At 42.1% G+C, this 27,488-nt stretch overlaps 1 protein-coding gene across 2 annotated transcripts; it reads left to right on the forward strand.

Annotated features, from left to right (window-relative positions):
* DBX2 (developing brain homeobox 2) lies at positions 1-27,488 on the forward strand. 2 transcript variants are annotated; one of them, XM_074984069.1, is made up of 5 exons: positions 1-548; positions 15,300-15,398; positions 17,108-17,203; positions 23,239-23,426; positions 26,175-27,488. In XM_074984069.1, the coding sequence occupies exons 1-5, from the start codon at positions 266-268 to the stop codon at positions 26,502-26,504; spliced, it is 996 nt and encodes a 331-aa protein (XP_074840170.1). In that variant the 5' UTR covers positions 1-265; the 3' UTR covers positions 26,505-27,488. The 2 variants fall into 2 exon arrangements, with proteins under 2 accessions (XP_074840170.1, XP_074840169.1); XM_074984068.1 differs by lacking the exon at positions 15,300-15,398 and having other exon boundaries at positions 118-548; positions 26,175-27,455.

The following is a 27,488-nucleotide window of genomic DNA, read 5'->3' on the forward strand; positions in this document are numbered from 1 at the left end:
TTTGTCTCCCCGGCCGGCCAATGAGCTCGGGCGCTCCCCGCCCCGTCGCTTGGCTCCACAGGGGGCTTCGACACAGTTCCCCCCCGCCGGGCTCGCAGCTGCCCCTCCCAGGGGCGGGCTGGGGAAAGCCCTGCAGGGCGGCGCGCTGCCCCTGGGGCCCCGCTCGGTGGAGGGGCTGGGCCGCCTCGGCTCGGTGCAGCGCTTCTTTGCGGGCCGCGTCCCAGCTGCGCCGCGGCCACACCTTCCCGCCCAGCCGGCCCCCGCCATGCTGCCGCGCGCCGTGGGCTGGGGCGTGGCGGGCTCCTCAGCGCTGCTGGACCTGCCGGCACCGCCCGGCTCGGGCACCTTGGGCAAAAGTTTCCTCATCGAGAACTTGCTGCGGGCGGGGGCCCCGCCGAGCCCCGCCCGGCCCCTCCCCGGCCCGCTCACGCTGTGCCCGGCGGCGGAACCGGCCCGCTGGGCTTGTCCCCGGCTTCCACCCGCCGCCGCCAGCGGCCTGTCCGCGCGGGCCCCGGACAGAGCCGGCAGCGTCCTTCCGGCAGCCACAGGTGAGCGCGCCCCGCCCGGCCGGGCCCGGCCGAGTCACTCAGCGGCGCCAGCCTCCAGCCCGGCCCCGGCTGTGTCGCGGCCGCCACCCCCGCAGGGGGCTTCGCCGCGCCGGCTCCCCCTGCGCGCGGCCCGCTTTGATTTAATGGGGCTTATTGCGGCGTCCGGGGGGCGGCGGGTTCCTGGCTTGTTGCGGGGGGGCGGCGGGCTGGTTGGTCCCCAGGTGCTCGGCGCAGGGAGTTGCAGGCGGGTTCATCAAACTGACGCGTTTGCACCAGCACGTGGAAAATCCGCGGCCGGTGGCAGTAAATGGTTCCGCTCCTCCTCTGAGAAAGAGCCAACGAAATAGTGTCCCGATTGGCTGCAGGGTCTGCCCCAAGGGCTCCTGCGGTCCAGTTTATCTCGGGCGGGCAGCTCTAAAGAGAGGGACGTGCCGGGTAGAAAACCCCCCGCTTTCCACCAAACCTGTGATCTCGGAACCCGCGTGGCTGTGCAGTGGGGTTAGGTTACCCGGCTTTTCTTCTGTGATTCTTGTTCGTGTTTGCAGGCGCCTCTGGGGACGCCAGGTTTGGTGCTGTGAAAACTGAAAAGTGTTCATTGGGCTGCTTCTGGTCCCCCTGAGATCTCCATGGGAATCGGGGTAGGGGTTTCAGTGCAGCACTGTCTACCAGGAGTCGGGGAAGAGCGGAGCCTTGTGTCTGACTTGAAAGGTTGAATATGCTGGTGTGTGACCTGCTACAGAGGGTTTTAAATCTTAAGGGAAATTTCCCTCTGCACGAGACCGAAGTGTTCTTTAAATCAATTCTGAATGGACAGGTTATGAAAGAAAGTCTGTTAGCATCTTTCTCTTTGTTCAAGGGGCTAGTACAAGATGACCGGTAAAGCTGAATATGACACACTTGACCCGTTTCCTCTTATAATAGCTGATTAAAACAGGGTTACTGTCCTACATGCCTGTGGGTTAATAACCACAGCAAAATGTTTAACAAATCTTGACGCTATTATCAAGACTTTTAATTTTCTTCAATCCTTGATCTTTTCAGAGTTGCAATCTGATTGCAATCTGAAATTGTCTCGGAGGGTTCACCATGAACAAACACACAGCATAGATATGAAATCCTTCTGAGTTTCAGAAATACAAGAAAGACCAGGTATACTCAGTCGGGGCATGAATGTCCTGGGCTACCCCCGAAATCATTTGGACCTTAATAGGAAGAAGACAACAAAGAATAAAAGCTTGGGCCTTTTGTAGCAAAAAGAAATTGAATTTAGACAATAGTTACAATTTTATTGACATTCTGACAAAATGTTAGAGGCAAAATCACAGCAAAAGCTTCATTAAAACTTTGTAAAATATGTTGAATAAACTATAGTCATTTTTACATTAAAACTTTATTGTTTAATAAACTATAGAGATTCTGAATGATGGTCATTTAAACTGGTAACACTACTTGGGAGTAATCTGAATTGTGCGAAGTTTTGTTGTAGTATCGTGAAATCACAGTTTTGTATTCATTATGACCAGCTTAACTGCACTGCAACTTTAAACCATACAAAGCTTTTCCACGTAAATGGTGCTTCTTTAGCCTGCTCCTTGTCGTGTATACTTTGTTGTAAGAAATTTTAAAAAAATACACACCTTGTCTAGTTGTGGAAGTCTTACACTGAGCTAGAAACAAGTTCATTAAAATGGATAATGAACTAAATGTAAATTATTCAAGTTTCCACTGGCACATACCTAGTTGTTCTAGACCAATATAATATTTTCTTCAGAAGAGTGGAGTGTAGTTAAATAAAAAGATGAAAACTGTATGTATTTAAAACCAATGTGGAAAAAAAAGTTGCTTGGCATACAACCTTAAATCGTAACCGCAAAAGATGTGTATTAAAACAAAAAATGAAAACGTAGTAAAAGCAATGAGAAGTCAATGACACTTTGTAGACTAACAGATTTTTTTGGAGCATAAGCTTTTATGGGCATCTGACAAAGTGAGTCGTTGCCTACGAAAGCTTATGAATCTAAAAATCTGTTAGTCTATATGGTGCCATAGGACTTCTAGTAGTTTTTGTGAATACAGACAAACATGCCTACGCCTCTGATGCTTGTAAACGTGGTGTGTTTTTAAATGCTCCAAAATATTTTTGAATGTTATTTCAACTGAAATCCCACAAAAAGCTCCAACTTGTTGTTCCGCTGATATCAGTGAAAAATGAGCAGAATTTGGTTAAGTAAATATATGCTTACATTTTCAAATAATTAAAAATTAAGGACTATTTTAATTTATTTTCCCTCTTACTTTATACTAACTTAGTTTAAAACTATTAAGAAAAGAGAGGATATTTCACCAGATTATGCCCAAATGTTGTTTGTATAAAAAAAAAAATTAAAAAATACTCGTGAAGAAGGCATATTCCCGAAAGATCATCTCATTACTACTTCTGGTTTTTAGAAACTAGGTATAAGTTAAGTGCCTAATCTTGCAAATATTTGCATGGCTAGTCCTTACGTTAAGCAGCAGGCCATTGAGACTGTGCACTGAAGTTCTGAATACAGTAGTGAGATGAGTAAAGGATTGCAGGGTGAAGCTGTCCAAGTGGAAGTGGGCCTGATCTAGGTTTCTTTTGAGCCCGAATTTTCTACTGACTTCCCTAGGAATCTTGGGTTGAAGGATCAGTCCCTTGTACTTGAAACAGGGAACATTGGGTCCAATCCTTCCTTATTTACTTAGGCAAAATTCTCAGTAAAGTTTTTAAAAAGCCATAAAACACTAAAGGGACAGATTCTGACCTCTGTTACACAAGTATTAATGCAGAAGCTGTTGCCTCGAAGACAGCGTTCTTTACTTTAACAACTGTAAATTAATTCAGAAACTGTTCTTTACCACTGCGTTCTACAGCCCATATTCAGGCAAGGAATCCTGCCTCATTAGGGTAATCCCAGTGGAACTTCTCACATGATTCAAGGTTCTATTTATGAGAAAAGGTGTCAGTATCAGGCCCTTACCTTGTTTCCTGTTGGTTCAAAAGTAACAAAGACAAGAGTTTTGTCAGAATATGGTCTGTAGGACTGAAGTTAAATAAAGGTGTTTTAACTAGATTTGTACCGTATAATTTCTTGTTCGCTGATTCTTATGAAGTGATACTTATTTTTTCCATCTAAAAAGCTATGAGGCTGGGTAACGTCAAATTTTTTATTATGAGAATTTTATTCAGACAGTAAATGAGCAGGGATGTGGTGTTATATATATGTGTTGTTATATATCCCAGTAGAATAATTCCCAGAGTTAATTTTTTTTAAATAGCCATTGATTTTAGATGCCTTAATTTTTGAATATGGAATGTCAGGCCTCATTTTCAGAAAGTGCTATACACCCACTGTTTTAAATTCAGACTCCTCTAAACTGTCTGAGGTTCAGCACTCAAACCCAGTTAATCCTGAGGTAAAACTTGGCCAAAGTCTGAACTAAAATGAATGATAATGACAAAGCAAATTAAGCTCTTATGACTCTACAAGTATAAATATTTTCTGTACATGTTGAGCTAGTTACTGTAGCAGAATCTACTAGCATTCAGTTGTATTTAAAAAGTACATTTTTCAATTAAAATTATATATTTCAGTTCCCAAATATGACATTCATCCTTTATTGCTTATGTGTCCAAAATTTCCAATGAGGTTAGTGGGATTGTGCATTCCTTGCTCCCCTAATACTTAATCAGCCTAAGAACATAAGAACATATAAGAACATAAGAATGGCCATACTGGGTCAGACCAAGACTAGATCGAGAATTGACTCTCCCCTTGTGGGTTCCTGTACTAGCTGCTCCAAGAAGCAGTCATTTAAGGCATCAAGAAATTTAATTTCTGAATCCCGTCCTGAGGTGACATGCACCCAATCAATATGGGGATAATTGAAATCTCCTATTATTACTGTGTTTTTTATTTTGATAGCCTCTCTAATCTCCCTTAACATTTCAGCATCACTATCACTGTCCTGGTTAGGTGGTTGGTAATATATTCCTAATGCCATATTCATATTAGAGGAATGAATTGTTATCCATAATGATTCTATGGAACATTTTGATTCCTTTAGGATTTTTACTTCATTTGATTCTATATTATCCTTCACATATAGTACCACTCCGCCACCCGCCTAGAAACTAAAAATCTGAATACATTGAAGCTTTGCTACGTTTCTGAAAGTAACAAGTATGCACAACTTCTTTAGAAAGCAAGCAAATGGGCTTGAGTTGCAAAACCTTTTAACAGCATGTGAGACCCAAATCCTGGTTTCTGTTTGACCCCTAATACGCCCATCAGTGCTGGCAATGGATGTAGGATGAGACCCTTTATCAGTGACATGTGGCCATGGCAACGTCTGATTGCATTAGAGCTTGGTCATTGCCCGCATCAGCCATCATGACTCTTCCTCAGCAGTGATTTATCCTGTACTTTTTCATTCCTGTAGTGTGTTACAAAGAGTCTAAAATTATAATTCTGTATTTTAAATCCCTTGCATACTTTAATAATAATTCCAAAATGTCCTCACTGAAAAGCTGGGTGACAGTCATCCACAAAGCATTACATGGTGAGATACATCTTGCAGTGAACACTGTGTAAAGAGACATCCGTTTGCTGGCTGTGAGTCCACTGAACAGGTTAAAATCAGTGCTTGCCTTCGTTATGTTGATCATATAGTGATACAACAGAGTTCTGGAATTTTAAGCTGATTTTTAAATTATTTTGTTTTTTAATGCTCACTACCACATGCAAACAGCCTACTACATAAAAGTTAAACTGCAGATGGAAACACAATGGGATGCTCAATTTGTGTAAACAGGTTGTAACTCCATTGAGTTCAATGGAGTTCTGTTAATTTACACCAACTGAGGATTTCATGCACCACAGCTACTAAAGAAAAATGTTTTAACTATTGATTCTGATTGCTTAAACACCAGTGACCCCTAACTCTGGAATTACAGGCCTGAGTCTGTGGTTCTCATTTCCTTTTATTTAGCAGAACTTGAAAAAGGGATTAGACATTTGTATTAATAACATGAGTATCTTGAGTTATCACAGGGAGTAGGGGAGTTTTTGTGGCTTATAAACCTTCATTTGCCAGTGCTTAAGTCAGCCGTTAGCTACTGGGAGTTTTGTGGAAAAGTTGCCTGGAAGTTGCTTATTCCTTAACCAACTACTGCAAGGCAGCGATATAAGGACATGCTGAAGGCACACATGAAGTAGTGAAGCATCAGTGTCGACACTTCAGAGAACCTCACCCAAGACCGTCTGCAGTGGAGAACGGTAATCTGTGAGGGGGTGGCACAATTTGAGAGGTCCTGCCGCAGTGCAGATGAAGAGAGGTGGAGAAGAAGAAAAGCGTGTCAAAAACTGCCCAGCGCCTCTCCAGCAGCTACCAAAACCTACCCTTTCTGTGATAAGAGCCACAGCTCCAGAATCAGGCTGATCAGCCATCAACAGACTCACAAATAGGAGGATGACAAAGCTGTACTACTTGTTATCGAGTGACCACCAAGAAGAGAAGGAGACTTTAGGGTTTCTGATACCTTACTCTGAAACATCAGGTTTTGGCTACTGGGTGTCAGGATGGTGGGCTTGATAGACCATTAGTGTGATCTAATACTATAGTTCTTGTGTTTCTATGTAACTGAGGCTGAAATTTCTCCTAATCTGTATTCTGTGGGCTTGATCCTGATGCTCCACTGCCTTGTAGTCATTTACACTTTTGTAAAATTCTGCCTTCTGATGTACTGATAATTGACATCCACTTTACAGTCTCAAGTCCAAGTGACCACACAAAGTCCAAGGCAGTGAAAAACCATGCCATCTCTTTTAATCACAAAAGTACTGCAGTGCATGCTGCATGGGGCTGCACCATAGCCATTACAAATTACAGCTGTAGTAGAACCCAGTGGCATACTAATTAGCCAGTGTTTTACCCAATAGAGCACTATATAGCTGTGCAATACCCATTTCTATGGATAGTAATACAGAGGTAGCCATGTTGGTCTGTATTCTAACAGAACAGAACAGCAGTCCTGTGTCACTTTAACAAATGATATATTAGGTGAAAAGCTTTCCTGGGACAGTCCCACTTCATCAGATCTGTAGAATTTCCAGTCCAGACTCAGATATATAGCACAGAGGTCCAAGAAAAAATTGCAATAAAAACTGACAAATCAGATACATGGAACTGAGGGAGGTGGGTGGGGGAATTTAAGTATCTTGCTAGAGATAATTAAAAACATGAAGGGAAGCAGTCCTTGTAATGTGTAAGAGAATTGCTTTGTTCATACCAAGTGTTAATGTGTTGAATTTGAGTATGAAATGGAGGTGAAGTTCATGATTCTGGTTCCTCTGAGGAGGGGGCTGTAAGAGCAGGTATTCCTTGGCTCTGGAATTTGCTTCTGCTCCTAGTCCATCTGAACAGGGGTATGGTTACCTTTAGATTGTACTGCAACACTCGTTTGTTTTCACAAGCATAGTTTTGGAATGAGAGAGTCACTTTGGAAGCTGACGGAATGTAAATTGTTTTCGGTCTGGGAAGGTTTTTAGGAGGCTTTTTGGCAGGTTTCCTTATGGCCTGATTTCCAGAAGGAGTCAGTGACCACAGCTCTCATTGATTTCCTTAAATGTTGCAGTTACTCAACAATTGTGAAAAATCAGTCACTAGAAAGTTGTGTACTGCTTAAGTAATCTATACAGTGCAAAATGACAGCAAATCCATTGGAGCCAATGAATTTTCGTTGGGCTAAAGATGACCAAAATCAGTCTCTGTGCTTTTACATTTGGTAACGTGCCTAGAGTAACTGATAGGGACAACTGATACATATTGAAAGGAAATAAATAAATTGTAACAGTGGGCGTGCTTGCATTACCAATTTTGTTGGGATACTGAACACAATGGATTTTTGCCTGCAGTAAATTTTATATACATGAGACTAGAACAAGTATATAATAAATCAGACACTAACACACATCTAGCTAAAGTACTTACAGGATTCTGAACATCTCACAGTCTTTAATGCAGTTATTTTCACAAGACCCTGGTAAGATATGAAAATGCCAGAACCATCATTTCATGGGTGGAAAACTGAGGCACAGAAACTGACTTTCCCAATTCATATAGGATGCTCACAGCAAATTTGTATATTGCTCTTTCTAGAATCTAGCAATTAATAAATGTTTTACTAAAATTAAATGATTTTTTTCAGCTTATACCCCTTCTGAGGTATACACTGGTGAGGACATTATTTATTTATTTATTTATTTATTTATTTATTAGTTCTCCCAAACAGGCTGACAACCAGAATGTGTCTTCAAGTGACATATAACACTGTAGCTTTCTTTGAAATTAAAAGAAGAAAATAATCAAGTGTTTTTAACTGTCCACACTGTTTAAATTCTCACTAGGGTAATAAAGACTCCCTGTTTTAAGAGTTTGGGATTTTCACAGTGTTGTACCTATGATTCTCTCTGGAGACACAGAGGATTCTGTGGGGGTTAGGTGCCCGGTAAAATTAATTTTCACATGATACAGGATCTTGTTTTGTTTCTTTTGTAGTATGTGGGTCATAAGGTCAGGTCTTCAGGTACCCAACATAATGCACAAGAGTGGGTACAAAAGGGTACATTGTACTTTGCTTTCCTTCTATGGTGTGGCTGCCAGGCTAACCTAAGTGTGCTGTTTTTCACAGCTCCCAGGGCCCACTACGGCAGAAATCGTTAGAATATAGGGATGGTTTAATCATACCCCTTTCCTCCCAGTCATGCTTCTGCCTTGAAGTTCAAGGAAAAGATTGTCATTGGTCTTGGCCCATTAAGCAGGATTTAAGCACTGCTGGAGAAGCACAAAACAGCATTTGCAGTGCCAACTATCTGGACCTGCAAGAGAAGAAACAGGTTCTTGTATGGGGAAGTGATGGAATTAGTTATAACTAAATTTAGCGAAATCATTTATTGTAACATGGATTTTATATTGCATGAAAGAGGAACCTCAAGGCATATCCTTTTATGTATTAAGAAACAAAAGAATGAAAAGGGGGAAGAGTCATCTGATCATGCAAGTTACTTAACTTCCTGAATGAAGAATGGCTGGCTACATTGTGCCATGATTTTTTTTGTGTGGAAAATGCCCAGTGATTTCCCAGAGGGTGGGGTGATCTGTGCATCCACTGATTGCCGAAGGTGGCCCTCAGAAAATGTTCCATGGAGAGCTCAGCTCTTCAAGCTAATGATCGCTTTAACTTTTGTGAGTGACATTTATGTGGCTAATGATAACCCTTGAAAGCATTAAGTAAGTAATCTTTACAGAATGAAAACAGATTCCAGTATATTAGACAGTAGGAGGCTTTTTAAATATCAGACATTTATTTCTTGGGTTGGGGGAGTGGGTTTTAAATAGCATAGGGCCTGATCCTGCAATCCTGACTCTCACAGCTCTCCTGTCAGCAGGATTCCAGTTTTTGTATATTGCCAAACTAAGTTGGTCTATCAAGACTACAGCGTAAAATATTGCCAAATCTTACCATTTTAGCCTGAGTCTTGTGATATCTGGTGTCTTTTTCTTAAAGACCCAGTTCCTGGAATCATGCAATTCTGATGAGAATCTCAATTTTGATTTTAACAAATGTAAAGTATTAGTCCTTGTGTTTGAAAATGTGAACATTAAAAATAAATAAAAAGAACCCAACTTGTGTTAATTTTAAAAATCTCATGATTTGTAATCCTAATTGGCAAGCTTTGACCAAGATAGCCCCAGGACTGGAATAGCAGGTGCACCTCAGTTGGATATGATGAAAATCCTTTACTTTCCATTGTAGCCGAAGGCAGGATTTTAAATCTGGTCTGCAGTAGTAAAAAGCAAGTTCTCTAATCAATTGTACCACATAACCCCAATAACAGTTAGGTTCATGGAATTCTTTCTATCAAAGACGTTTTATGAAGAATACAAAGAAAAATATGTCAGTCCCTTTATGGCTGAGTTCTGTTCTTTTGCTTCTTACAATGTGCTTAGTGCTGACACAGCGAAGGATATTCTTTTGATGTTGTACATGAGTGCCTGGGTGTGTATGAGAAAGAAAGTGTGTGGGTGGATAGTGGGCAGGAGGAAGATTTCCCCCTGAGAAATTTAGAGTTACGAAAAGGGAATAGATCATCAGCAGGGAGCCCATAGGCAGCTGTGAGAAAAACAAGGGCAGGATGGGCATGGGGACAAAACCACCACAGCATAGATTCCCCTAATTTTCTGGGATGTGTAAAAAAGAAATTGAGTGATATTTCTAGGGTTGCTGTCATTGCATTTCAAAAATAAGGGGCTATTTTCTAAGCCCTCTCGTCTCACCTGTCCTCTTGATTATTGTTATCCTCTTCATCATTAATTATTAACAGTGAGAAAGCCATGCTAGTCTGTATACTAGCAAAACAAAAAAGCAGTAAAGTAGCACTTTAAAGACTAACAAAATAATTTATTAGGTGAGCTTTTGTGGGACAGACCCACTTCTCCAAAGTGCTACTTTACTGCTTTTTTTTGTTTTGATCATTAATTATAGTAGTAATAAGTAGTACTCACCTGCATTCACCAGTAGTAGTTCTTGCTGCTTTTTGCAACATTCAGCAACTTCCAATCTTGTGCAGAGTTGAAGAAATAAGTGATACCCTTTTGAATATGGGACTCTCAGCAAGCCTAATTTCAGCCAATAGGTAGAAATAGCATCCACAAACCATTGCCACAGCTGTTCCGTGGCTTGAGCTGCAGATTTTCTGTTCTTTCAGGCCTCTGCCTACACTCCAGTACATTTCTTCTAATGGACATGATTGGTCCCTAGCATGCTAGAAATAGCAGCTTCCTAACTTGTTTAAAACTATTATTTTTTCAAAAATAACCCTTCTAGAAGCCCCTTGAAAACAAGTCACTTTAGAATATAATGATTTCACCTAAACTTATTTCATATGAGTAGTAACAGAGAGGTAGCTGTGTTAGTCTGTACTCCAACAAAACAAAGGAGCAGAAGTGTAGTAATTTGAAGACTAACAAAATGATTTATTCAGTGATGAGCTTTCATGGGATAAACCCACTTCAGCTGCTTTATTTCATATGAGTTGTACTTAGGAACTTGACTACCCAAAAGACTGGGCTTTGGGACCTCTGTCTGCACTGTAGCTGCAACTTTCTAGCATGCAGAATTTTCAGCTTTAGAATTATTTTGTTTTCTGATTTGGAGAACATTTTAGAATGTCAGTGTCTCAGATTAGGTCTAAAATATTGCCATTTGCTGAATGCTAGGCTTCAGTTTATGTGTGCAGTATACTTCAGCTTAACTGTTTAGTATTTGTAAAATGCTTTGGGTTTATAAAGCAGAATATAAATAAACTATGTGATAGAGTTTGGTCACAGAAGACACCTTGGGATGTTTCCTGGTGTGCTGAAAATGACACTGACATCCACCTTCTTGCTTTCTGGGGCTTCCTACCCCCTGTCCTGTTGTACCAGATCCTCTGGTCTCCCCTAGCCAAGGCACAGAGTTGATGTTAGTGCTCCCCTTCACAGCAACGCATACACTGATTAAGCACAGCTCTGGGCAGGTGCAGTTCTAAGGCACTGCACCCAGGAAATCAACTCCCCGTCCCAGAGGGGATCAAAATGTCAAATAAATCCATCTCTCTGTGTGCAGATTTGCACACAAAGGGCTCATTAGGTAAGCCCCCTTTATCAATGAAAGGAGATATGCACAGTGGTAACACCCCACAGTGAATAATAATTCACACTGAGCTTAATTATAAACAAAAGAAACAGAGAGAAAGCCATGCTAGTCTATATACTATCAAAACAAAAAAGCAATCTAGTAGCTACTGGACTGCTTTTTTGCTTTTATAAACAAAAGAGTTTTTATTAAGCGAAGTAGTAGGATTTAAGTGGTTATAAATAAAAACAGGCAGATCAAAGAGAGTTATGAAATCAAACAAAAGAGAAAACACATAGTTAATTCTATTCCTGTGAGTTCTTAGCCTAAATAGCTGCCTTTATATCAGATAAAACTGTCAAAAATGATCTTATCCTGACCAGGGCCTCCAGTAAAGCATTTCTGTTTCTCCTTAGGGTGAGTCAGGCACTTTCCAAGGCAGGCTGAAGACAAAAGATGGAGGAACCCCAGGGCCCTCTTTATACCTTTCCTCTGTGGAGGGAATTCCATTTTTTCTTTTTTTGTGTAAAAGTATACTTCAATGGGAGATTGAAATCACCTGTCCTTGTCCTTTTTAGGCACTCGTGTGACAATCAGCCATTGGTCTCATTGGTCGGAATGTAGACTTGTTGGTCTGAATGTAGACAGCAAAGTTTTTCAAATGTGGATTGGCACCAGTTCAGACCTTTAGACCTATAAGCACTGCTATTCACAAGCCATACTCTCACAACAGGGTAGCCACATCTCCTGTTGAGGTCTTCGCAGAGACAAACATTTGGAACACAAGTATGTAAACAATGCTTATAGCATCAAATACAAAAATGATACATGCATAAAAGTAGGATTTACAGATCCAGCAGATTATACCATTGAAAACAATAGGCTACAGATACATTTTGTCCAAAGCATCTCTGAATTATGCATATTTACAGTGATTTTTTTCAAGGAATAAAAGGTGGCAGAACTCCAGTCCCAAACCGTGCCGCTGCCCCCAGGCCCAGCCCCTGCCCCCCTAGCAGCTTAACTGCCCTGTGCGGGGCCCAAGCTGCCCCCAGTAGCTTACCTGCTCCCCGTGGGGAACCTAACCACCATCCATTGGCTTAACTGCCCACTGTGTGGGCCCAAGCTGCCCTCTGGCAGTTTAGCTGTCCCCCAGCAGCTTAATTGACCCCTGGGGGCCCAAGCCACCCCCTCAGCAGGGCCCAACCTCCCCACGGGCTATCCTGACCGCCCCCCATGTGGGGCCCAAACCATCTCCCCCATGTGGGGCTTACCTGTTCCCCATGCAGGGCTCAAGCTGTCCCTGCCAGAGTAGCCCAAGCCAGACCCAGTGGGGTCCAAATCACCCATGTGGCCCCAACCCCTCTCCCAGTGGCTTGCCCCCCTGCATGGCCCCAAACTCCCCCAGTGTCTTACCGCACCATATGCCCCCCACCCAGTGGCTTGCCCCAGTCCCGCCCCCACTGTGGCTTACCCTCTGTGCAGCCCCCAAGCCGCCTCCCCACATAGCCACAACCCACCCCCCAGCTTATACCCTGCGACCCCCTGCTCCTCGCCCCCTACCTTGGTGCTGCCTCCTCCATGTGGCCACTGGCATTTCAAAGCAGGTGAGGAGTGGAGGAGGGGTCAGCCAGAGGTGGCTGCCTCCAAGCTGCAATGGCTTCTAAAGGGCCAGGTGCGGCTTGGACGTAGTTCCCCAGCCAACTTTTCAAAAAAGGCATCAGAATGCCGTTGGGACATCAAAAAGCCCTACATGTTTATATTCATAACTCATTTTCCATAAAGCATGGGGAAGTCCATCACAAGCACTATCCATTATATTTTGTATTCAGCATCATGTTACGGTATAACAAGAATTGATCATAATTTCAAATACTAAATCCTCTGAGAATCAGGACCAGGTGGTGTCACTTTCGAGAATAAAGTGCATACATTATTTTTGAGCTCTTCCCTATGTCATCAGGACAGTGGAAGTTATCCTTAATCTGACTTTTGATTTTCATGAGCTATGTGACCAGACCTGCAAACTCTTACATCTATGTATAGTGCTGATAATTTTGAGGAAGAAGGGGCTCCCAGAAGGAGGGTTTCCTTCTGGAAGATCCCTGTGGGCCATGTGTCTGGACGTGTATTTTGGAGTCTGGAAGAACTTCTTATGTGCCCATATGCTAAGGAGGTATGGGAAATGTATATCCGTGCATCATAAGCATCTTCTGGAGGTCTCATTACCATGCCGCTTCTAGGACGTGAAGACACAACTCCTGTTTATAGACACATCCACATAATGGACCTGAGCCTAAAGATGACGTGAATCTGTGTAGCTCCCACACATTAATTTCAGTGGCACTACATTGATCCATCTCCTGAAAATCTGATCCAGTGTTTCTAAGAATTTGCATGTAGGTTTCTCATGTCACTGAAAGATATTAAACTTATTCAATGATCATTAGCTATACATCTAAGGAAACTCAGGACTGTTGTTTATCCCAAAAGGTCTGGAATATATTAATCCTGCCCCAGAAGCCACTTGTTTCGGCTATCAGTGGAAAGATGTCATCTGCATCTTATTTCTGGCTGTATCATCAGAAATACGACAGAGACAGTTTGGGGCCTGGTCAAAATATCACTGAAGTCAAAGGAAAGATTCCCACTAGCTTTGCTGAACTTAAGAGCAGGCCTTGGAGATCTGTGCTATTGCATGATGGCAGGATCCCAGCAGATTCAGCTGCAGTCCTGGGGTTCTGAGGTGGCTCCCATTCAAGTCAATGGGAATTTTAACAATGACTTCTATAGGAGCAGGAGCAGGACTTTTATGGGTACATGCAATGTTTCCTCTAATTTTACCATGGCCAGAATGAATTTTATGTGCACCAAGGCATGTGTGGATGTGCACCACCATCAAACACATGCTGCCAGCTCTGGGTGGCTGTGGGCATTCTGGTAATCAGCTGGGCAGCACCTGAATTTCTCCTGGGCAGCTGCCCAAGCACTCAGCTTAGAGGGGACACTGCGCACTGGCCACGGATAGAAGCATAAAGGTTTAGTGAATGAAGATTACTCCGTGTGGCTCCCACAGCTCAGCTGTGATGCTATATTTCAGTGAGATGCAAAAGCAATTTAACAATCTCCACAGCTCCCTACCTTCCCCACCAGGCGCTTGCCCCCTGCAGCCATGCACTGCTCCTCCGATCACCCAGGCACCCCCGCCCCCACATCCAAACTGCTGGTGACTCACCAGAGCCTCTGCTGGAGCTATGCCACACCAGCTGCCCTGTGACTGGAGCCACTGCTGCGTAAGCTGCTCCACAGATGTAGCCGCTGCTGCACCTAGAGCCATACTGCAAGCCACATGAAGCCACCAAGCTACAGGAGGAGCTGCCTCTACCTCTGCTGACACACGCTTGTCCCACCAAATGGCGGGGGGTATGCGCAAAGGGGTGGAGGGTGCTCCACAAATGTGGCTCTAATAAGCCACTTCACCACACCGGGGTGTCCAGTTTGTCACATGTGGCGAACGGAAAGCCTGTTGGACACCGCAGGTATATTCAATTGTGATATATCCCGTGACTGAAGTATAAGATTGTGAGGGTATTCTGGGCCTTGTTGTCAAGAAGATATTCAGAAATTGGAGAGAATTGAAAGATGAGCAACAACCAAAGGTCAGGGGACAGGAGGGAGTGACTTACAAAGATGATAACACCTGAATTGATATAGGATGGCCAAGGGCAGGGAGGGTCTGATAAAAGTGCTCAGATTTTTGATTGACTGAAACATCAGGGAAGTGTGGTACCTGGCACAGAGTGAGTAGTAACAAGCTGTGATTCAGAAATACATAATTTAGACTGATTAACAGGGAATACTCCCTAACAGTAAATTCTGTAGTATAGTTTCCCAAGGCAAGCAGTGAAATCCCCTCATGTGGGATTGTGAAAACTACATTGGACAAAACATTAGCAAGTGTACTCAATGGAACAGACCTACATTTTCAGGGAGATGGAAAATATAGTCTAATAGGTCTTTTCCATCTCTGTTTTCTCGGATTCTGAAATTAGTGTCAAATGCTGCCCATCTTATTTGCCCCAGAAGTTCTTCCGATGCCCTGGGCCCTGGTCATCATGATGCCAGTGGGACTATTTGGAAGAGTAAGATGGGTGAGCTTTGACTTTACATTTCTGATGTCCTTTAAAATGCCTAACGTAACTTTCTGATGGCAAACGGTTCCATGTTTGATGATTCTGTCTGTTTGTAAATGCTCCCAAAGCATATACTGACTGTTTGGACAACTAGATTACAGTTACATTAGTGAATTGATTTATATTGCTCCTGGAATCCCAAAGTACTGATGAACAGTTGCAGCTACAAAAGAATTAATATCCTTGTTGTATAATCAAAAGAGAAAAAAAATTGTATTAAGTGTTGTCTTGTGGTAAGATAAATATAATGTAAAGGCCAAGATTTAAATAAATGAATTCTTAAAGCAAGGCTTCTAAGACCATATTTGATTATGGTGGGAGGTGTGCGGCATATTTGAAAATCAAGCTACTTATAAAGGTGTATGAATGGCCTAATTTTGAGTGATCATTTTTTAAAATGTAAAAAATTAATCTTATAAATGAGGGAGACTGATAGACAAATGTGGTCATTTCGATCCATCTTTAGTTCTGATTATTTACTACTTCTAAAAAAAGAATGTTGTTAGAAGTCTTTTTAACATAAACAGTTTATAACAAATGTTTTTATTCAGATGCTACACTGGAAATTTCAACAGATTACAATACAGAACAGAGGTGTTTCCTCTCTAAAATAAGTTGAGTAACTTGCGTGTTTTTTACAATTCAGATCAAACATTACAATTTTTTTGTTTTGTTTTTTGTTTTGTTCAATTACTGCACGTCTGCCTTCATCGTGGAAGGAAAAAAGAGAAAAACACTTTTTAAAAAGTTCATTGGTGCTGGCAAAAATATGAATATAACCAAGAATATGTTTAGAAAAAAAAAGTATTTGTAGAAGTGCTCTACAAAATTTACTACGGAAAGTAATGATTTCTTTTGTGCTTTTTTGGCATTCTGTAGAAATTAATACAGAATTCTATAGACTGATTAAAAAAAAAAAAACCTATAGAGATGTCAAATTCTCTGAGCCCAGTTCTGCAACTTTTACATGTATTTAATAGAATCCTCTTCTTCAAGTTCTCACAAAAATGAGATTGTGTAGTGAGATACTATTGAGCAGAAGAATGGCAGAATGGGACCTTGTAGTTTTAGACTAATTTGTGTAGAACTTAATTGGTTTATCCCCTCTATTACAGTTTATAGGCATTTTTATAAATGCTTCCTCATTGATTTTCTTACTCTACCTGAGTAAAAATGTAAAAAAACAAACAAACAATTAAAAAAAGCCCTGTAAATAAGATTCTCATTGCCAGGAAGTGCCTGTCAATTCCATTTTATAGGTGTCCCGACCCAAAAAAATATACCTAGAAAAGTTGTATAAAATAACTTCTAGATGGATTTACATTCATTTATGAATTTGACCAATGCATTGAGGTATATTACTTAGGATGTATAGTATTACAACAAATAAATATTGAATTCTCGGGATTGTAGTCTCATGATAAGTGTACTGGGATGGTTCAGTGTGTCATGATTGAAGAAATAAATGAGTTAAAACACGATTTGATAAAGTTTCTCAAAGATAACTTGGCTGATTGTCTTTTGCTATAAAAAAAAAAATCTCTGCTTAAGAAAGGGGAAGCATAGTTTGAGAGGCAGGACTTCAAATGCTGACTTTTTGAAAAGTGTTGTTGTGAATATTATTTAAGCTTAATGGATAATCAATTAGATCTATGCTTTATTTGCAGTTCTTTCCAAACATTTTTTTCTCCGAGCCCCACCATTCTACTCAGCATTCTGCGGTGGGTCCTGTCAGCACCCTGTATCCCCCACTGCTTTTCCAAGTAAGTTTTTATGCTTCATCAGTAATGCTTGAGTTATTCTGTAAACCAAAGCAGCAGGATTTAATGTGTTCTGGAAAACTAATTGGTGATGCAATGGCAGCAGCTAATTCCTCAGTAAAATCACAGCAATCCTATTGAGAAGGTTTCCAAAGATTTATCAAACTTAAGTACACTGAGCAATTGTGAGAGATTTCTAATGGCATTGAGACACCCAGACAGCTAACTGAGGAATGCTGCTTGTTTTCAAGTTGTCTAGAAAAGATTCTTTAAGAGCTAATAACTCCTTTTAAAATCTGTATCAATACACATTTGCAAGCAGGAGAAGAAAAGAACTGAAAGATCATAAATGGACGTTGCATATTAATGCCTGTTTGCCATAAATTATGATTCAGGAAACATATAGTTAATTTAAAAAATTCTCAAAATCCAACTATTCTGTTCATAGAAGACAAATACTTATACACATTTAATTTTGGTTTAGAATATAATGTTCAAACTGGAAGACGTGGGATATGATTTGGTCTCAGTATTATACATTTGGGATGAAAGCTTTGTTACATGTTTTCACTTAATCCAAGTCTAAATTTAACCTTGATTTTTGAGGTTTGTGCAACATATTATAAGATTATTTTAAAGAGTTTGAATGTTCATAACTAAGGAAGACAAGCTGAAGATGTATGTCTTAGTTCCCTAGAACTGAATACAAAACACAGAATTGTGTGCTAGTGCAAGTGGAAATTGCAATGTATGTATTCTGGCGCATATATTTTTATCACAGTTTGAATCAAACTACTGCTGACTATTTGCATGTATTTTCTGAATGTTTGTGAAGGGCAGTTGCTAAGTGGAATGATTCCTGACAAGTGAGGCAGCAAATGCTGGCAGTTTAATGAGCTGCAAGTTTCTGAGCACCTCTTTAGGGAGTTGACACTTTCCCACAGAGCGTTTTACATGGCCCAGGCTACATCACAATGGCTGACAGCACCATGACCAATCACCACTTTCACTTTACTCATCCACACGCGACCTCACCACAATTTTTCACTGTGCAGATGAACTTTAGGAACCATTTCACACTGAAAAGGCCTGGGCAAGGGTCAGTTGCCCTTTTGTATGGTCATAAAGCAATGCTCTATGTGCCAGTCTTTTCTCCTGTCTCACATTCCAAGGGAATTTCTGGACAGCATTTAAAGCACTTGACTGAAAAATAAAGCAGTGAATGAAACTGACTTTTATAGACTCATTCTAGCTCATCTTCCCATATAACCCTGTCTACCTGAAAAGGGATTTAGTGGATGAGCTGAGTGTATACAGGGACTTGCTGAATACATAGGGCCCATTATCAACTGTGGGGATTGTTTATTAACCAGGACTGATACACTACTATTTTGGAAGTGACCTATTAATTGTCCATTTAACTAGAATGTATTGAATTCAAATGAAAAAATGGAAACCATGACTAAAGCTTTTACTCGCTCCTTCAAGGTGGTCTCCGCCATGAAGGCAAATTAAGAGTGTTCCACAGATTAAGAAGACATTTATCACCATATATTAAGCTACGAAGGAAAGACTTTAAAAAAACAAACAAAAAACCCCATGCCAAACATTTGGTACCATATTAGCATTTATGTCAACATGGTATTAAACCTTTCAGTGTGTGTTCAGCAGGACAGGCTGCAGACTTGCTTCGCTTAATTCATTTTGACATAACTGTTGTGCTGTGTGTGTGAGCTCATGCCACCAAGTATCAGAAAAATAGACATTGTACACTTGGTGGATTTCACTTGGCTGATTAGCGTATTCTCTGCATTCACAAGATCAGAGGTTGACTTTTATCTATCGTTTTGGTGTGTTTTGTATAATTTAATATAGAGCTGTTAAAACAAAATTTCGAAACTGCCTTCTTAACTGAATGTTCATTTCTCCAAAATGTTAGCTTTAAAACCTGACCAAGTGGCTAACCCCACTTTTCACTAGTACTTGTCTGATTCTCTTCATTCATAGTTTTTGTTTAGTGGGTATTTATACTACACCCACTACTGTGGTTTATGGAGTCTGAGGGATTTCTTCCCTACTATATAATTCTAGAACAGGTTGGACATCCTGGGGATGTATGCAGTCCCTGATGAGGCATTTTGCTGGACTGGGAGAGGTCAGTGCCCTCAGTGCTCCCCTCCTGGCCATCAGCCCTATCCACTTTCCAGACATCACTTGTAGCTCCCTGGGATCCTCCAGGTCCCAGCCCCAGCTGCAGTCTCCTCATTTTGGGACGTGAAACCCCACCACTCCCCAGTCGTCTTCTTGGCTCCTAGGCCCTGCAGCTTCTCAGCCTCACGGCTCCTAAACTGGATCCCCAGCCCCATGGTTCCTTGGCCAGCATCCCAGCCCTGTGGCTCCCTAGCTGGCTCCCTGGCCAGCTTCCTGCTGGCCCTGTGGCTCCCTAGCTGGCTCCCTGGCCAGCTTCCTGCTGGCCCTGTGGCTTCCCAGCCCCACTGCTCCCTCGTCAGCTGCCCAGTCACTGGGGCCCTGCCACTCACTGTTGGCTCTTCAGCCACTGGGGCCCACTGGCTTCTGCTCCCCTGCTTCCTTCTTCATCCCCCTGAGCAGGCTTGTCAGGGGCTTGAGCAGGGGCTCTGGACCCAGACCCACACTCTGGCGGGGACTGTGCCCTCCTCCCTCATGCTGCAGCAGGGCTGGCATGCATTCCAGCTCTGGCCTGGTCCAGGCTGCCAGCCACTGCTGTGGCCCCAGCTCCTGTTCCCTTGATAAAGGTCTGGCCCCAGTCCCAGGACTCTCTGGTCCTGCAACATCCATGGTCACACCAGACCATGGATGTTGCTGGACAAGGGAATACCGGAGATCAGAGGTTGAACCTGTACTTGTATTAAAAGAGACACCTATCTGCCTCCTGGGTATAGCAGGTAAGTGCTTGAACACACAATGTTCTAGTGGTTGTTTCTCAGCTGAGTGTCAGTCAGTCAGCCAAGAAAGAAAATTGTAAAGGGATCCCATAATCAGACACCCAGTCCTTGGCTGACATTTCTATTTTGAAGTTCAGCAAGAGAGGTGAAGTGTGGACTAGCCTTGTTGACTAAAAATTTTCTTCCTCCTCTGTGACAATTGTGGGGATGAGAGGAGATTTCCCATCGACCTGTTTCATTGTAGGCTTTAAGGACTGGTCAGGAACTGAAGTCCAGACTTAACTCTTTTCCTCCCACGGTAGCCATGAATGAGGTGACTATAGCTTTAAGACCATATCTCCCCACTTCCTATGCTTAACTGGTGGCGGCGGGGGGTGGGGGGGGAGGAGGGAGGGAGACAGAGACCATTCTTGCTCAGGAAGGTGCCATGTATTGAAGGCAACATGTTGATTTACCTGAGATTCTTGCCCCCAAGAAGCTCCAAGCAGGCAAAAGGGCTTTTAGACAGGTCTATGTACTGTGTAGAAATTTTCTATGAATAGTTGGGCTTTCTTCAGAAGTCTCAGATATGGCTTTTTGGGTCTTGTGTGCCATGGTCAACATATCTGAGTTTGAACAGAGTCCTCTTATGTCCCATTACGCATGTAAATATATCAGAAGTATCCAGTAAACTCTGGTATCTGTGTCTGAGTGGTTTAAAATATCAGTTTTAAAGTTGAAATGTGGCTGCACCAAATTATAACATATATATATATATATGTATATATATACACACACACACACACACACACATAGGCACACACATTTAATTTTAAAACCACTCAGACACACATCACAGAAATATCTAATAAGTAAACTGTGATTCATACAATGGGGAGGTGTTAAGGCCCTTCTGACTAAAATGTGTATGTGTCTATCTATAATACACATAGGCTGTGTCTACACTAGCACCCACCCCCCTTTTGAACGGGGGATGCTGATGAGACGCTTTGGGATATGTTAATGAGGTGCTGCAATGAATATGGAGCACCTCATTAGCTTAACGGCAGCTGCGGCACTTCAGAAATGCCGCTTTCGATTGCACGCGGCTTGTCTACGTGAGGTCCTTTTCAAAAGGACTCCACACACTTCAAAATCCCCTTAGTCCTATAACCAAAATTTTGAGGAGTAAAGGGACTTGTGGTGGGTTAGCTGCGGCTACACGCGAGCTGGCACTTCGAAGTTTAACACTTCAAAGTTGCTACAGGGGAGAATTAGCTTAATGAAGTGCTGCATATGCAGCACAGCACTTCATTAATAATCTCCCGACACCCTACTTACCATGCTCTCTTCAAAGTAGGGAGGTAGCGTAGACCCAGCCTCTTTGAAGATGTGGGGAAGAGCCCATGGAATAATGATACAACTCTGTGCTTTATTGTTATCTCTTTAGGGCTGATGAAGGGATGATGTGAGTACCCTGTTAAATGGGTTAGATGAACAAAAGGTCCCCTCAGAGCACAGGTCAGAATGGTATGATTGGGCCCACAATAAACTGCTTTATCAGGGCTTGCTGATGGGTGTTAAAGGATTAGAAATGAGACTGAATGGAATAATAGGAGAGGGGCAGCTGTGTTAGTCTGCGTTCTGACAAAACAAACCAGCAGTCATGTAGCACTTTTAAAACGAACAAAATAATTCATTAGGTGATGAGCTTTGGTGGGGCAGATCTAGATCTCTGATGAAGTGGGTCTGCCCTGCGAAAGCTCATCACCTAATACATTATTTTGTTACTCTTTAAAGTGCTACATGACTTCTGAATGGAATAAATATGCGTAATCCAAAAAGCTTTTCATAAACAATCTAATCAAGAATAATCTAACCAGAATAATCAAGATGTGAATGGCCAATAATTTTCTAAGTAGAAGTCTACCATGAAAGCCTTGTCGTTACACTTTATATACATAGTATTGCTTACATAGCCTCTTTTAAATGATTTTATAACCATCTTTATCTCACTATGCATTCCATACGGGGGCAGAATAAGCACCCATGAAAAAATCACTGCAGTTTGCTGACCATGATCATATTGTGCAAGGAAGAGATGTTTCTCCCTGACCAAATCTGGATTTCACAGTAAAAAGTGTTCTATATTCAACCCCCTCCATAGACTCATGTAGTTATGCTTCTTACCACTCCAGAAAGCAGAGGGCTTGTCTACACTACCACCTTCCTTCAAAGGAAGGATGGTAATTAGCGTGTTGGGAGTTTACTAATGAAGTGCTGCGGTGCACAGGCAGCACTTCATTAAGCAAATCCCCCCCGCCCCACGGCACCTTCGAAGTTTTAAGCTTCGAAGTACTGGCTTGCGTCTAGCTGCGGCTCACGCGCTGGTACTTCAAAGTGGCAGGGCACCTTCGAAGTGCCCGGGCATCTTCAAAGTCCCTTTACTCCTCTGAGGAGTAAAGGGACTTCGAAGGTGCCCCGGCACTTTGAAGTACCGGTGGGTGAGCCGCGGCTAGATGCGTGCCGGTACTGTGAAGTTTAAAATTTCGAAGTTGCCGCGGGGCGAATTTGCTTAATGAAGTGCTGCCTGTGCACGGCAGCACTTCATTAGTAAACTCCCAACACCCTAATTGCCATCCTTCGAAGGAAGGTAGTAGTGTAGAGAAGCCCAGAATCTTGGCAGTCGACACATTTAGACCCCAGCACTACTGAAGTTGAGGAGAAACATATCTCTGCCATTTCTACAGATCTGAGCTTTATTAAACATGACTGAATCATCACGACACATTTGTAACACCAACATCTGCAAAATGAGACTCCAGCTTGATAGTGAAAACAAACCAGCAGTCATGTAGCACTTTCAGGACTAACTAAATAATGTATTAGGTGATGAGCTTTTGTGGGACAGACCCATGAAGATCTGAAGAAGTGGGTCTGTCCCACGAAAGCTCATCACCTAATACATTGTTTTGTTAGTCTTGAAAGTGCTACATGTCTGCTGGTTTGTTTTGATAGAATACAGACTAACATGGCTACCTCTGTTACCAGTCTGATAGTAGTGTAAAGTATAGTCCTTTATATTTCTGTGACATATGTTATATATAGCGGAACACTACCTTCCATTTCCTCTAGGAGATGAAAGCGTTCTTCCACTGTTGACCCAGGATGCCAACTCCAAAGCCCGCAGGGGTATTTTAAGAAGAGCTGTCTTTTCTGAAGACCAGAGAAGAGCTTTGGAGAAGATGTTTCAGAAACAGAAGTATATCAGCAAAACGGACAGAAAGAAACTTGCCATTAACCTTGGTCTGAAAGAATCACAGGTAAGGAGTGATGCAGGGGACACTAGGGCTCTGCCTAGGTGCTACTGTTAGACAAGTAATAAATAATCATAACATTACAGAGCTTTCTGTCTTTGGAACAAAAATGTTCAAAATAGCTTTGCTGGAGAGGAATGAGTGATACAGACATCGCATGGCCAGTCCTATAGTCCTTACTTAGGCAAAAGTCTCCATGAAGTCAGTGGTAGTTTTACCTGAATAAAGAAGAATAAAAGAGAGTCCAGTCCTGTACTGATCTGCATTCAAAAGTTGGTATATCCATTTATACAAAAGTGGAGGAAAGCTATTTCTGAACACGAGCATCCCCGACCCCAATTCCCTCAATTAATGGCCAGTTTTAGGCTCTGCATCCATGAAGCTCCACAGGGATTTGGGGGCAGAGCACTGCCTTCTGCTCTGCTTTTAAGTGTCTGTACAGAAATACAGGCTCTGAACTCTTACCTTTTTCTGGGTTTTCACCACCAGGGAACTCTGCTAATGGCAATGCAGCTGCTACTGGACTCAGGTCATCAAGGGGGATGAGCCAGTGGAGGCAGCAAGCTTCCTTACGGAGCTGATCCTTGCTCCAGGCAGAGGGAAACATATGGGGGTGGAAGAAGCAGTAGAATGAAAATCCCATGAGGTGACCTTACTGGAGGTTCCCAACTCTCCTACTTGTTCACTTTCAATGAATTTTTCCATATGAGAGTGTGATCTGGTCCAATATAGGACCTCAGGGTTTGACCCAGTGTTTATAGAGTGTCAGAGAGGTAGCCCGTGTTAGCCTGTAGCTTCAAGAACAACAAGAAGTCTTGTGGCACCTTGTAGACTAACAGATATTTTGGAGCATAAGCTTTTATGGGCAAAGACCCGCTTCATCAGATGCATGAGTGGGGGGGGGGTGGTTTCAGAGGGGTATTTAAAGAGTGGGTTCCCAGTAAGAGGGAGGGCCAGAGCTGACAATGTCTGTTCAGCAAGGTGGAAATGCCCCAGTATCAACAGTACTTATCAAAGGAGGAAAAAACAAGTTAGATCAGACAGGGGGACGTGAGCCTTTGTCAGTGTCTAATGGGGAGATATTAGCACCCAGAGCAGAGGAGCTGTCTTTGTAAGATGCGAGCCACTCCCAGTCTCTGTTTAATCCATGGTTAATAGAGTCAAATTTGCAAATATTGCAGCTCAGAGATTTCTCTCTCCATTTCATTTTTGAATTTTTTTTGTTTCAGGACTGCCACCCTTAAATCTGCCACTGAGTGTCCAGGGATTTATACAGTGTCCAGGGGTTTATACAGTGTTGTTCTAATCATACTCACATTGTATGATGGTGCCCATTGTGTTTGGGATCACACTGCTCTGATCTCTGTATATATACAGTTAAAGTGACAGCACTTGCCCTGGAGGGCTTGCAGTTTAAAATACACATGAACAAAAGGCTGGGACAGAAAGAGAACACATGTGACTGGCACAGTTTCATGCAGGTAATGGGTAGGGATAGTGGAAGCCACAGGAATGGGGGAGTGACTGACAGAAAGGGACTAGGGAGAGGAACAGTCCCGACTCCTCTCCTGCTTTCCATAGTTAGCAAACAGGGTTCTGAAGGCATCTTAGCAGAGATAGTACACTGACGGTACACTTTCAGAACAAGCTTTTTCCACGCATCAGAGGCATAAGGGAAAGCCTGGAAGGACCTGAGGGAGAAGCTGACTGGTGAGCTACAAAGGGTGGGAACGATGGTGTAATTTTTAACTTGAACAATAGAGAATTGACACCCTTGAGACCATTTCCAGACTTTAAATGGGTGGTTTGTTAGCTGAAGCAAGGCAGTAATCCCCATAGGACAAACTGTTTCTTTTCATGCTGTCAAGTACACTCACACTTTGACGTGAGCTTTCTAAACTCTTCACAGCATATATTTGCATACTGTACATTGCAGATATTTCCCACCTGCTTTCTTTTGCTATCTGGATATTCAGTTGAGCCCAGGGGACTGAGATGGAGGTACCTTCTAACACTAAAACAAAAAAAAATTAATACAAATAATGGGCCATCGTTCCTGTCTGGCATTTTTCTTTGTAAAAGACAGGCGAGATTGTGAGTTTCAATTTCTAGTTTGACAGGCTATTCCCTTTGAGGATGAGCTTGGCCATGTAAGGACTGGGAAAAGTACTCTGTCCCAAAACCACACAAGAGACCGGTAGATCCTAGGAGATCCCTGGAGCCTGCAGTCCTCCAGACAATGCAACCATTCTGCCTTTTGAACTACAGCCCCTTGTCAATAGCCTTGTTGTTCCTGCACTCAGCCAGACTCACCGGCTGTTGTAGATACAAGAGCCACAGCTCCTGTAGACATGCTCACATTTTGTAAATGAAAGGGTTCACATTGCAGTGGGGACAGTAAGACCGTTCATTACAGTGGGAATTCTTGTGGGCTTAACGAAATGATACAATATAAAGTTGTAATCTCCTTGGCTACTACCTGCCATTTTCCCGTCTGCTGAGTGAATCCGCACCTTATCTGTGGCTGGTAACTGGGGGAGAGTGTTTGGACTGACAGTTGTTAATAACAACAGGCTGGATCGTCTGCTCGTGTTAGTTGGCATAGCTTTGTTGATTTTCCTGGAAATGTGCTGAACTTGACTTCAGTCAGGGCTAGAGAGGGTGGTGTAAAATTGAAGGGATTTCAAGAAAAAAGGGATTCAAGTAAAATTATTTTAAGAAAACTATAATAATCCCCTATTAACTTGGGAACAGGTGAAAATTTGGTTTCAGAACCGAAGGATGAAATGGCGTAACTCCAAAGAAAAAGAAGTGCTTTCAAACAGGTGCTTCCAAGAAGAGGGTCTTCAAGAGAACTACCTCTCAAGATCCACCCTGAATTTTAGCTCCCCATGCCCTTCTGTATGGGAAATGCCTCAACAGCAGACAAGTGCGAGATGGAGGGAGAGTTCTCCAGGACCTTCAGAAAGACTGAATAATAGAAATGGCGTGCAGTCACCTCAGAGAGCAGATTCATTTCAGAGCACATTGTATTTGTACCCTGAACAAGACACTGGAGACAAGGCAGTTGCATCATCAGTATAAAGGAATGATGGAGTTCTGAAGATTGATCAAAAAATACAGACTTTAAATGAGTGGTTTTTTAAAACTAACAATGTTGAACATTGTAAAGCTAACTAGTTTATACCTCATCAGTTACTAAAATCTAACACCATTAAAATGGCAAACAATTAAAGCTGCAAGGAATATTCTTTAATATTCAGTCTTCTGTCATGTCCTCTCTGGTCTTATACTGAACTTCATAAGTAAATTAGGACGGGATGGTAAGCAAAAGGAAATGAAGACTATGAAACTGACATTTTGCTTTGATTTATGTACTATGCTGTGTATACATATTCATTAAAACACACTGATACCATACGTTTTCTTTTCCATTGTACTCATTAAGCTCTTTTTGCCCTCAAGGTGGAAAAAACCTTTTCTTTAGCTTGTAAATTTGTTTTCTTGTTTTTGTTTATTTGTAATTGCTTAGAGTCTGTGACACTCACAATGTGGTCATATTGCAAATATCCAAAGATGTTTAGTGCTATTTCTCCATCTTTCCTCAATTATCAGTATCCAGTTGTGTATACATTGATTCAACTCAGATAAGTTGTTCTAATGAAAGAAATGATTATGAAAAAAACCCTCTGTTTACATCACTTTAATTTGGACACAAACTGGGAAATGCAACTTACTGAGTCCATTATTTTCCCTTGGGGATGAAAAATAAAATGCCCTTAGCTTCAGTAGCCTTTGTCAGAGTGTCAATAAAGTCCCTTATGTCTTGTTTTGAATCTAACTGATGACAGTAGAAGAGAAAATTAGAGTCCGACATGGAAAGGGCTGTGGCACTATATCTGTGCAAACTGCCACACTTGCTCTATAGAAAAAAGCACTTGACTTTTAATACTCTGAATTAGACTTACCCTTTAAGCTAGTTCCAGTGGGCATGCATCCATTTCCGTTTTACATATTTGATGTAGATAGCTAGCCTAAAATAGTATCATGTAAAATTACTTTACATGA

Source organism: Carettochelys insculpta, chromosome 1, assembly GCF_033958435.1.
Source record: "Carettochelys insculpta isolate YL-2023 chromosome 1, ASM3395843v1, whole genome shotgun sequence".
NCBI classification, from domain to species: domain Eukaryota; kingdom Metazoa; phylum Chordata; order Testudines; family Carettochelyidae; genus Carettochelys; species Carettochelys insculpta.